Source organism: Chrysemys picta, chromosome 14 (assembly GCF_011386835.1).
Source record: "Chrysemys picta bellii isolate R12L10 chromosome 14, ASM1138683v2, whole genome shotgun sequence".
NCBI classification, from domain to species: domain Eukaryota; kingdom Metazoa; phylum Chordata; order Testudines; family Emydidae; genus Chrysemys; species Chrysemys picta.
In genome coordinates this window covers 32,188,688-32,202,128 of record NC_088804.1, presented here as the reverse complement: position 1 = coordinate 32,202,128, position 13,441 = coordinate 32,188,688, and the positions used below count along the sequence as shown (strand labels likewise).

Sequence of the window (13,441 nt, the reverse complement as noted above, 5' to 3'; positions counted from 1 at the left end):
CTGAAGAGAGATAAGTTGCAGTGAACTTTCATTTCCAATGCTTGGAAGGTTTCTTTAGTCCCCTGGCACACCTTCAAGGACAAATACAGGGCTCAAACTGCTTCTACTGAAGGCAATAGCAAAACTCTCATTGATTTCAAATGTTGGCAGGAAAGTTTTGTAGTGTTTTCAGCTGGGGAGGCTGCTTCCATACAGCAGGAAGACACACCACCCATGCTGAAATATACAAGTTTTCTGTGAATCTTACTGAACTGAAGTACAAATGTTCCTCCTGACCTCACAGCTAAGACTGATGACAGACAGAGAGAGGTGTTGTTGAAATTGTAGCCCCCTCGTTAGAGGTTTCCCTCTTTCATTATTCTACAACATCAATTACAGGATCTTTTCCCTTAGAACAGTTTTGATATCTAACTACCTGCACTGATAAGGTCATTTATGCCAGAGGATGTTTTCAGTGGAAAAGCAGCAAGAGTTACAACAGAGGAGTTCTTTGAAGCCATACAATACTGCCTAAAACACTAATATACTTTGATGCCTTTAACCTCTCTACCATACAGTTCAAATTTCTGCATCAGGGTTGCTGTTCTAGTTGGAAAGTGTTCTCCACACCCCATCCCACCAACAGTTCTAGAACTCTTTCATCACTGGGACATAAAACTTGGATGCAGAGGGCAGAAGGTTGCTACTGTATGCCATTGTAGCTAGCTAGAACGAACAAAAACTGGTGAAGAGATGGGAAAGTGAATAAAAATGGGAATATACAAAACTGTTCCTTTTAAAATAAATTATGATACTAGCATGGATTCTGTAATTCTATTAAAATATCTTAATGCTAGGTTCAGTGCTAGGTTCTCAAAGACAGTTTGATTCAGGATGTTTCAGGAAAAATGAACCCAATGCTGCAATAGATTCATGGAGACAACTAGGTGGCCCCGTATGTTCCATTCACCTCAGAACGATTGTAAGCATCTCCCCTCTTATTCATAACACTCACCAGCCTCTGATGTCAGCCTCCAACATTTCCACCTCATGGGGATAAAAGCTAAACACACACTTACTGCATTATCACCTGGTAACTAATGTTACGAAAGGCATTATCACACTGTTATTTTGTAGCAACAGGTATTACCTGAGGTGAAATACAGTTAATTCAAATCAACAATCTAGGTAGCAAGGTATCAAGAGTTATTGTACAGCACTAAAATTTTCCCATGATGTTCTAGTACTTCTATCACTTTCTTTTCTTCCAGTGCTAAGCCTAATGAAAGCCCTAAATAAAGCAATCCTTTCTGAGAGACAATGCTTTTGTGCCCTACATTAGTATGGGTTTCTAGAGGCCGCTGCTACGCAAGATAAAAGTGAAAATTTCTTTAAATTTTCATAATTTTGGTTATCCTGAGAAGACTTGCACCTGACTGGAGATCTTGCTCTTCTATTTTCCATTAGGATTCTATTAATTATTGCATCATAGCAGAAACAAAACCCACTAATTAAGGAGGAGCAGTACTCGCTGCAGTCTAAAGAGATTCACAAGGACTTACAGGTATGCAGTGTTTGGGGCCTGGCTCCTCTGTACTGCCTATATTAAAAGGCAGGTCTTTTTCTACAACAGTGCAAGTAGGGGAATATGTTTGGCAATTGCCAAAGATGGCAAAGATCAGTAGGGCCGTAGTAATCTGGTACTTAGAAGCCAGAGGTCCCTCCTTATGGATAGAACCAGAGATGGGGAGCCAAGTGGCAAATGCTCTTCAGCCCAAGGTTTTCTTCTTGTGGAATTCCCCACAGAGTTCTACACGGTCACCCTTTTGTTCAATGTGCATAGGAAGCCCTTAAGAGAGGCAGTGATGAGATATGGTCTGAAATGTTTTCAGTGTGCTTATGACACCCAGCTCTATATCACCATCTTGTCCTGGATGAAATGTGCAGTTGAGTGTCTAGGCAAGATTGGGGTGTGGAGAACAGTGAGTTAGACGAGAATCAGTTCAGGTAAAACTAAGATGTTTCAGGTGGCTTAGAGGAAGCAGCCTGAGGATTTGGCTAAAATTATATCCCACTCTGCTCCCGATTAAGGGTGTTCATCCATCTTTTGCCAGCAACGTTCAGAAACTACATTGGTGATTTGCGGGAACTGCTGGTTAGTTTCCAGCTGCCTTCAGCAACTATAACCTAAACTTCTCTCTTTCCTTTTCTGAATCTGGTCAGGAGATTGCAAGTTTTCCCCACAAATGCTGATTTGCTACTGTGGTCCATGTCTCTGTTACTCTAGATTAACAGTTTTCCACCTGTGGTCCACAGACCCCGGGGGTTCACAGACTATATCTAAGGGTCATTGCCATAGAACAGTGGTTTTCACCCTGGGATCCACAGAATACATCTAAGATTTACAAAGTGGTCTGCGCCTCCATTCGAATTTTTTTAGGGGTCCACAAATGAAAAAAGGTTGTAAACCGCTGCTCTCGATGTACTGCAATTCGTACGGATGCTGAAGCCAGTGCAGGCTTTTTCATTAAAAGTAATGTCTGTGCCACCTGAGCTGGAATTGCCTTGGTAGATAAGAAAGGGACCTGCTAGAAGGCATTCTCCGTGTAATTTCCTCACCCACATAGTCCAAAATAGCCCATGTTTGGTGACTTTCTGGGCATACTACAAAGCTAGTTTTTTTGAGCGAACACTTGGAGTGGTCCAGAGCTTTTGTGGGCACCTGGGAGGTGGAGAGATTTTGTTTTGCAATATTTCCCTTCCTGACTGTTTTACGTGGGAGGGGTTTGAAATCATTTTGTTATTGCTATGGTTGGTATTTTTAATTGCTGCAGGGCATCTAGAGCCTGGAATAGGTGTCTAATATTCTTAAGAAAACACAATTTCCAAACAGTATGCCCTAGTAAACAATAATTTCACTTATAATGTCATGCCTCTTACAGATGCTACTTTTGTAACTATGGTAAACTGCAAAATTAGCTTTCACTAGCGGGTGAAGCATATACATGATTTACTAATGTGCTGGATCTTAAGAGAACATGTTTTAGAATTTACCTTGGATGATAGTCTGGAGTCATCTATTTTATGAAGCCAAACTTCATGAAAGGTCAAGCAAATGCAAACTCACTTATTAAATGCTTATTCCCCTAATCAAAATGGGGAAAAGCAACTTAATGAAACCAAATCAGAAGCTTGATCATTAGTTACCAACAAGGACAAACATATAGCTCTGCAAGTAACCGATTAATTGGGATTCTGATCTAAAATTTACAGTTGACACTGGAGTGCCATCTTGCCACACAATCAACCCTTTGCTACAACAATATTTTAAGCATGCACCAGCAGCAAAATTACCTGCTCTCTTATATACTCCACTGCATAGGCAAATAACTGCACAATACTTTAAGGACTAGTTCATCATTCGGTTCTGCTTAGTTAGTGAACAACAAAACCCAGAGTTACAGTAAAATGGAAGTTTAGTTGGAATTATTAGAGTCTCTTTTGGCTAAACCTCTGTGTATAAATCATAAAATGTTGCTAATCTGAACCACTTGAGAACAGGCTTTTAACTCAGATTTATGGATGGGGATTTGCAATAAAGAATTAATCTTCATGAGTCAGCATCAACAGATATTACAGCAGTAAAAAAAATACTCCTACAATCAGTGACCTAGAAACTGATTACACTCACATCTGTATAATCTAGTGTAACTCTACTGAAAAGAATGGAGTCACTCCAGATTTACATCAGTATAGCTGAGATCAGAATCCAGCCCACTCTTCAGCAGTTTGTGTTATTCATTTAAGCAGCCTGTATTAAGGATGCATGCTTAGACCCTGATCCAAAGGCCATTGAAATCAATGGGAAGACTCCCTGGCATTCTGTCTTTCCACTGACTTCAATGGCATTTGGATCAGGCCCTAAAACTGAGAGCTCTAAACACTAGAAAGGATTCCACCCCAGCTAGACGGTGAATGCAGTGGCCCCACTGAAGACAGTGGCAAACCCCCCATTGATGTCAATGGGAGCAGAGTCAAAGCAAGTATGTCAGTCTAATATCCTGCAAGTCATTTAGCAACCAACTAGAAACTGCTGTATTAATTCAACAATACAATGGAGTTGTACGGATAATACCTGCTATAATGCACTATATCGCTAGGCTGAATTTGGAGAGAGGACGGAGGTACACACACACACAATCTATTCATCTGTAGATTCATATCTGCTGAATGAAGGAAGATATGAAGACAAAGGCAGATATCGAGTAGGCAAAATGAAGGCAAAATGTGCCTGAATATAGATTTAAATAGCTGACTTGAAGGACCTAGGTTTGAAACATGTGGCCTCTGCTAAGAAGGAATGCACAGGGCCATGGTAGTTTAGGCTGCACTGAGTGCTTGGAACAAGATTAAAACCCCTTCACACTTCAGATGTCACCAATTGAATTTAGTTTCCAGCTTGGAGACAGTTACTGGTCAGTGAACAAGTGAATTTTCCATGAGACTTGGGAAATTACTAAGTTTTTCCAGAGAAAACTATTCAAAATCATTCACTTAAAATTTTGGACCAAAGAGTCCTCCTTTTTTTTTTTTTTTTGGCCTCCCTCGACTTAACAAGCCAGTCACCACTAGCTAAGGGTTTCACTCACACATACAGGGTCTCACCACAGACACAGGCCAAATGTCTAATGTTAAAATGTAACAGGAGGAGGAGTAATTCTCCTTATTGGTCACAACCTTCTCCATGTATGCTAGGAAAAGCCAAGCTTTATGTCAATATCTACCACAAATAATATCTACCAGTCCCCTGCCCAGCCTGCTTCAAGGTCTCCTCACTTCCGTCTCTGGAGAGGCAAGTCGGGGCAGTGTGCTGTCCTGATGCCCAGCCCACACGCATCCTCTCTCTCTAGGCTTCATTCTTATCACCACCACCCCCAACTCAGCTGCATTTCTTTGGCTTGCTGCCTATTCCGATAAGGTGGCGGGGCTTTCTATTGATATGACAAGCCTAAGTTTATTTCTCCCATCCTGCATGTTTATGCACCCCTGAGGCTCCTGTGGACCAATAAGTTTCACCCACAGGAGTCCTGGGGTGTTAACTTTCACCAGAAAAGGGCTTCTCTCTAGAGAACAACACGAGAGCTGCCAGATAAAGGAAGTACTTCCATAGTGGAGCTACAAGCATTGCTTAACCCAGGGGTCGGCAACGTTTGGCACGCGGCTCGCCAGGGTAAGCACCCTAGTGGGCCGGGCCAGTTTATTTACCTGCTGATGCGGCAGGTTCAGCCGATCGTGACCCCCACTGGCCGCGGTTTGCCGTCCCGGGCCAATGGGGGAGGCGAGAAGCCGCGGCCAGCACATCCCTCGCCCGCGCCGCTTCCCGCCACCCCTATTGGCCCAGGTTGGTGAACCACGGCCAGTGGGGGCCGCGATCGACCGAACCTGCCGCGTCAACAGGTAAATAAACTGGCCCGGCCCACCAGGGTGCTTACCCTGGTGAGCCGCGTGCCAAACGTTGCCGACCCCTGGCTTAACCAGTAACTCTGCCTTCAAGTCAACCCTCTCCTTAGCTCCCATTGCTGTTAGAGGCTTGCCACAAGGCAGGAGGGGACAAGGATAGGTATTTTTTCCGTGCCATATTAAGAACCTACAGTAAAATGAACATGTGTCCATACAAATGGTAACTAGTGCATAAATATAGATTTTAAAATCATGACTGAGTTGAATAGAGCTTCTGAATTCAGCCTGTGAGGTTCTACATCAAGGTTACCAGTACTGATGAGAAATGAGAAGCAATCAAAATAAGTTCATGATGCATTCCGGGAAGGGCCAGATCCATGACGTTCAGAGACAAAATAAAAAAAAAAAACAACTTTCCTGTAGTTCAAGATTGATGAATCTCGGGCACTAGCTCTGGCCCATGTCTAGGTCCATTATATTGATTTTGCTCTGGAAAACTGACGTTGGCATATTTCTTAATGTTTAGAATGAAGAGTAATTCTTTATAATCAATTAAAAAACGAACAACCCCCAAAACTCCAGGATCATTATATTCCTGCAGATGCCAGCCAGTAACACATTTTGTAAATTGCCTCCTAGATCATGCAAACTGAGCAGGATTGATAAATGAGCTATATTTTGCCAGGCTGCAGTCTTGAACAGATGGATTTACATATTCCACAAACTAATGTCAGAGAGATAGTTCATGTACTGCCAAATGTTATGAAATGTTACCAAACAAATGAAAGAATATTGCTTAAAGTCTCCCAGTAAATTCCCATCATGTTGACTAGAAGATTATCCTGCCATGTATAACCTTTTTTTATACTGTTTTCTCTTGGTCCAAAATTGCTTAGGCTCATAATTGTCATTTTTAAGTGCCTCCTTATTTTCATGCCTATATACCACAAATGAATCTACAATGAAACAGTAGCATGCTCAGTCCATCACTTACATCCTCATGCCACTTAGAGATTTTAAAATATTGTGCAATGCCATTTAATAAAAAACAAATCAGATTCTGCATGTATCTATCTTAGAGTTTTATACTGCTGCCCATCACTGTAGCATTTCATCACCTTCCCTAGAAAATCAATAGTAAAGCACAGTCTCGGGCACTTCTCCCTTTATAGGATCAGAACTCTGATTGAGATAGGTCTCTCCTTGGTGAGAAGTTAGGGGAGGTTTAGGAATAAACGAGGTGTTTGAAATACGTCGCTTACGGCAGAGAGGTTTTCTCGAAGAGGGAGGCTTTGCCTTGTTTCCCAAAGATGGTTAGACTCCAGATTTGCCTGAGCTCCTCAGAAAGATTGTTCCATAGCTGGATCCCCTTGGCAGAAAATGCTTTGTCCCCAGCTCTCACATGCTTCATCCTGGGCCTTGTGAGCTGCACTGTCGCAAAGGAGTGCTGCTGTCATGGGAGTTCATAGACTGAGATTTGGTTTTGATGGAGGTGGGGCTTGATCCATTAATTGCTTTGAAAAATCAGGCCATAAACTGGCATAAGAAGTGGACTGGAAGCTGGTGGAGAAACTTGAGGCCTGATGTGCGCATGGCAGCCTGAGCCAGGCAGAAGGCAGGCAACTGCATTCTTTACCATCTGGAGCCTGAGAGTCACCTTCGCATTCAGCTTCAGATACAGTGAATTACAGTAACCCAGCCCAGACGTGACAAATGCCTGGAGCACTGTGGCCAGGTCCTCATCCAGGAGGAAAGGACAAAGCTTCCTAGTGAGCTGCAGGTGGAAAAAGACATTTTTAAGGAACTGATGCTACCTGGTCATCCCAGCATAATGAAGGAAGACTTTGATGAATGGGGATGTGCACTGTCGCTGAAAGGTGGACACCATGTCTTGGCCAGTTCTTTGAAGTGTTTCCCCTTTCAAACAGTATCACTTTGGTCTGATCTGGGTTCAGCTTGAGCCAGCCGCTCTTCATCCAAGAACAATTTCCTGTAGGCATTCTGATGTTTTAGTAGTGGCGGTGGTTGCACCAGTTGAGAATGAGCTATATAGCTGAGTGTTATCAGCATACTGGTGGCAGCTCAGCCTATGCGTAGGAGTAAAGGCCCACATTCGGCGTGAGTGAACTATGGTTTTAAATTGAGTTTGGACAGCAGTAAGAGCAACAGGCCCAAGACACATAATCAAAAAGAATAAAATCATGAGAAGGGGGGTTGTTTGTGTTAAACTTGTAGTGACCATTGAAATATCAGTGGTATTTAAGATTTGGGTTGGGGTTATCAAAAATTTAAAAAATTGAGTATCGGATGCAGTAAATTACTGGTTTGTTTAGTTTATGATAAAGAAATGCTTGGCCCAGTAGTTAGGGAGAAATATGGCAAAATGAGATAAGAAAACCTTGAAGAAAGAGGCCCGGTCATTAATCTTGTCTGCACTAGAACAGGGGACAAGGCTCAGCCCTAAGCACTCATCTGGCCCTAGCTAAAGTCTCATAACCAGCTAGGACGCAAATTGGTTGTAATAGTGTATAAAAACCAAGGGTTTTCTAGGGGGTTCTTTGTGAGAGCTTTCCCTTGTCCACATCATGGTGGGAAGGTGTCTCCTGAGCCTGATCTGGTTGTAAGTATTTTGGCTGATGCTTGTAACTGTTGTTGCTAAGGTACAGAATAGAGGTGTGTGCATATGCTAATATTTGTGTTTTGGATGTAACAAACATCAAGTGGCCTTTGAACTAATAAAGGAATACTTGTGTGGAAACTTAGTTGTGGTAAACCCAAATGAAATTCTGATGAAAATTATTTCCAACACCATGGCATCTCACTGTCTCTGCTAGTGGTCTGAAATAGACACTGAAGAGAAGCTGGGATAGTATGGATCTTTGTAGGTGAGGCTCTCCAGGAGGAGGAGCATTTACCCATCACCACTCTCTGGGTTCTGGAGAGGAACAATTGGAGCCATTGTAGTGCTGGGCCAAGTACTTCTGCTAAGTCACACAGGTGTGTTAGCCCACTGAGTCAAAGGCTGCAGAGAGATCCAGCAGTGTGAGCATGGAGATCTTACCAGTGATCATAGCCTGAGGAGGGAGCTGTGCCCTGGCTGAACTCTGATTATGAGGCATCTAGGATTTTGGCTGATATCACCCATTGATGGAGCTTGGTGGTTACTACTTTCATGTGGATGCCAGGTAATACCAGCACAATCACAGCCAACCTAATCTGCCAGTATCTTTTGAATAGCAACTGTACAACTAGAATTCACATTCTAACACAGCTGGGAGAAGCAATCATCTTAGCCACGTGTCAAACTTGGTAAATTTCACAAAAATTCAGGGCAAAATTAAACCTCCAGGTGTTATTGTAATACAAATAAATAATAAAAAAAATGTCTGTTCAGACCGTTAAGATGACCAGAGTTATTTTTCTAACAACATTTTAGGGACAGCAGAGTTTTCAGAAAGCAGTGGCTTGGTTAAGAAGGGGTGTGTAACTATCCTATTATCAGCAGACTAAATTGATTGCAATCCTTTAAACAGAGTTGAATAAGCAATAGAAAAAATTGTCCCGGAATATTCATTCAAATCAGAAGAGAATTCTGATCTGCCCAGATCAGCAACACTTGTGTATTCATTTTCTGCAAACATTTGAGTGGTTAGGCTGATCTAGCACAAATATAGGCAAGAAATGAGTCTCATTCTAATGTATTAAGACTATTCACTGAAGGCAGATTTTGAGTTGTATTCAACTATAACATCTGCAATTCATGCTGCATTGGCTAGTTAGACAATTCACCCAATCATGAAACAGAAAGAATACCATGTGACTATCCATCACTTCATACAATATGAGTATTTGCAACAAACTAGGAACAGATCCTCTGCAAACCAAAAATTATTCATTGTAGAAATGTGTGCATAACTCTTGATAACAAAGAAATGTGAGACTGTCAGGGTTTTTGCAAGCAATTCACACACAGAAGTAAAAGCAAAATGTGTTGGATAAATTAGTTACTGTAAATAGTTTACTCACTCTGATTTCATATTTCAAAATAACCATTTAATTTATGAATTTAAGAAATAAGGGGGGCGGGGGAGCCATTTTCCTACCTCTTCCAGGGCCCATAACGAATCAACCAGAGGCTTGATCTTCTTCTCATTGTACAGTGTTATGAGTTTGTCCATTATACCCTTAATTAGGCCACTTCGGCCCTGTTTGAAAAGTAGATTTAGCAGAGAAAATCCAGCAATGACTTTATTCTCTTCATACAGCTTGATAGGGTTCACTTTCTCAACCTGCCACCACTGGAGAGGAACAAATGGCATGAAGGTTACAAGAACAAACTAACACATAGGCCAAAGGGTTCACAATATTACAGTGTATGCAAAGAGCTCATCAGGGATCTAGAGGTGTTTATTCTCCCATGGGAGATGTAACCCGACATAGAATAAAGGTTCTCTACAAACAGGACTCAGCACTTGATCAAAAGCCCTTTAACTTCATGGATTTTAAGAAAAAACAAGGCAAAAATACAGAGGCACTTTTGTTTTGCTGACAGCTCAAGGGCTAGGGTGAAGGAGAGAAGATTCACGAAAGAAAAGTGTGAACAATAGCAGCAGAAAGGCCCAGTATGAGGAAATAGCTGCATGGAAAACTGAACTATCTGATGTAGAGTAATGGGCATAAAATACACTTGTTTGTTTTTTGTGCCCAAATTCCAAAAATTTCCAGAGCGGTCTTCTTTTAGCCACAAGATTTGCACAAAGAAATGGGTGTAGACAGACATGTAGCTACTGGATTTGCATGTGAAGGTCAAATGCAAGGTTTTGAGGCAAACATAGACAATTGGGAGGATGGATAATCCTGTGACTAAGGGGCAGGATTTAGGAGTCTTGAATTCTATTTGTGGCTCTGCCACAGTCTTCCTTTGTTACCTTAGGGAAGCCATGTAACCCCTCTGTAAAACCTCTTAACCCTACTGCCCCCTATAACCCATCCCACCAAAAATCCCATGTAAACCTTACTGCTGCTCTTGCCTCTCTGTCTAGCTCCTGCTGAAGTCTTGTACATGGATATGTTTGGGAGTCTTGCATTATCTCTAATGATGTTATTTTGTCTACTGTAGCTCCAGGGCACCCTTGTGAGCGAGATCCCACATCTTAGCGAGTTTTATTCTAGTGGGCAAAATTTTAATTAAAAAAATTCTTATGGTTTTTGGTAACTTAATTTTCACAGGGTTAATTAGATTAGCATAAAAAAGCAGTTTACATTTTTATGAACAATTCAATGCACTACTTAATATTTTGATTAAATATTCCCTTTGATTGCCTTTTCAGTTTTCAGAGGTGGTATTATTCCCGCCAGGATCCATTACAAAGCAGCTATTGACTCATTCTGGTTTAAGGCTTTGTAACATAGGCCTAGACATGTTGATCAAGGCTTTTGTTTTAGCCTATAACTTCCATACAGTTAGTTATCACAGTAGCTCCAGAGAACCTGGTTTCAAGACAATTGCAATGTGCAGCACACTTATTTAGATACCAAGGTTTTAAGCTGTTTATGGAACAGTATAGCCCCCCCTAGTGGATTGCATTAGTATCCTTCAACAAGTCTCATTCTCGAGGCCTCCCTTGGTTTCAGATGGAGAGCCAGTAGCTCAAGGTACCAATGTAACTGTTGCTTTCTTCCAAAACCTACAGTAGCTGCTCTAGATGGTACCAGTGGGAGCCAATTTCAATTTCTACCAGGGTTGTCTACACTACCAATTGAAAAACATGTGGTGACCTGTCTCCTTGACTTATTTACACGTGCAGTGTGACGCTTGCCTAGTCTTAGGCTCAAAAACAAACCAAGGCAGCGACAGAGACAACAGAATAACTTAATGGATACGTTGGTCTTGTATTTCCCAATTGTCCCCATTATGTCAAACTAACCAGACCAGGTTGTTTCAGCACCCACAATATCTTTTGCTGTAGGTTTGCATGTAGATAATTTCTTTGGAGATAATATAGTTTTTAACAGTGACAGGAATTTCTTCAGACTATTTCAGCTCTATGTTTGCATCTAATTACAAGGATCTTTGCACATTTTAGCCCTTGCCATTATGTGAGATAGAACAAGTAGGAGGTAAAGTCTCTGAGTGTCTCTTATTGGGGACTTTGATATATCCTGATTTTAGCTGCATAGAGATATTTGAAGTTAATTTCTTCTGGGAAAAAGGGTTGCTGGTATGAGGTGTTGATGAATTTTTAGCAGATAAATTGTGTGTGGTGGATCTCTGATTAGTAGCTTGTGTCCTTTTTCTTCATATCTGAAGGAATCACTTTCTGAGGTGGTTGAACTTTTCCTTGCAAACAATTTATGACAGATTTGGCCTTTTTTCTGTTTGTGAATTGTCTGAACAGATTTGTTCATTACTTGTAACAGGCCAGGGAATAATTTATTAATACTTCAGCTTTTAGTTTGTTCACAACATCAGTGAAAAGGGTAAGACAGCACTATAAGAACTGAAGCACACATTTCAGTGGGTGTCTATTCTGCAATCATGGGTTGTGATTACAGCTCATGTAGACAACCCAAGCTAGCATAATCTAGCTAGTTGGGGTGCCAAAGTAGCGAAGCCATGGTACCACACACTTCAGTGTGGACTGTACAAGCCCACCCAGAAGCCACGTAGTTACTCGTGAACTGCTGAGGCTTCACTGCTCTGGTGTCTGAGTAAACTAGATTAAAGCTAGCTTGGGTGTGTTTACATGAGGTGTAATCACACTCTAGTGTAGACGTACCCTGTACGGCTCAATTAATTCCTAAGACTCTTAGAGATGACGGAACATCAGCTGAGCCCTGTGACTCAAGTATATCCTTGAATTCACATCATTGTGCATCCACATTAGAGAAGGAAAGAACCCCCTGGGAGTACAGTTGTATAGTGGATATGACATGCTACTACCAGGTCAGAAAATAAACGGATGGTTTAGTTTGGTCTAAGATATAAAATGACTTTACACAGATTATTGGCAACTCAAATATTTATTGCATACTGAGCAGACTCCTGTCTAGCTGTCGTACCAAAAGGAAAACATATCAGGCCACGCTACATTTACCACTCTTCATTTGCACTAGTGTGATGTTATATGTTGGAGTTAGTAAACAATGGAATGGAGACAAATTAGGTTGGTGTTGGTAATGATGAACTAAGCTGCTAAAAATAACAGGTTTAGGAGATAAATGCTAATAAGTGCAGTATAACAGAACCACAGGAGTACTATACTTACTGATTTTGCAAAGCTAAAGAAGCTTTTTGTTTCCCCAGTAACCATATTAGATGAACCTGAAAAAAAGACATCACATACATGTAAATACCCTTTATAACATGCCAACGAATGAGGCCATTTAATTGTCTGCATTAAAAAATAAATCAATAAAAAATAAAAACATTTCTATTTGTGCTTTGGAAAAATTCTTCTTAGTTTTTTTTCCAAATTGCATAAGCTTTAATGATGCCCTTCCTTTTATCATTGGTACAGCAATCAAAGAAGTCAAGTTGATAGCATCCTACACATTTCAGGAACAAAAGAAAGATTTGTTCATATCAAATGACAGATAAGCTTTCATTATTTCTGAGATCAGAAAAACCACCAATTCAGCCTCTCAGACAGCTGTTCATAGACAAGCAGACTAGATAATATTAGGTATTTTGATAGCAAATCTCTTCCTCCCCATTACAGTTTCCTCTCTACCACTATAGTTTAGCAGCTAGGTGGTAGCTATAACCATATAGACTTCCCCTCTCTCTTAGTCTTCAGAGATGTGTAGTCTCTAAGGGCTTGTCTATACTTACCGCGCTGGTTCGGCGGCAGGCAATCGAACTTCTGGGTTCGATTTATCGCGTCTAGTCTGGACGCGATAAATCGAACTCAGAAGTGCTCCCCATCGACTCCGGTAATCCTGCTCGCCGCGAGGAGTACGCGGAGTCGACGGGGGAGCCTGCCTGCCGGGTCTGGACGGC

At 41.4% G+C, this 13,441-nt stretch overlaps 1 protein-coding gene across 1 annotated transcript in view; it reads right to left on the bottom strand.

Moving 5' to 3' along the window:
- Positions 1-13,441, bottom strand: part of VAT1L (vesicle amine transport 1 like) — a 90,226-nt gene that overhangs the window by 36,054 nt on the left and 40,731 nt on the right. Inside the window, exons 6-7 of the mRNA XM_005300569.5 lie at positions 12,708-12,763; positions 9,543-9,737 (exon numbers count right to left, since the gene is read on the bottom strand). Of these exons, the coding sequence (XP_005300626.1) occupies positions 9,543-9,737; positions 12,708-12,763 (251 nt within the window). The remainder of the gene's footprint in view (positions 1-9,542; positions 9,738-12,707; positions 12,764-13,441) is intronic.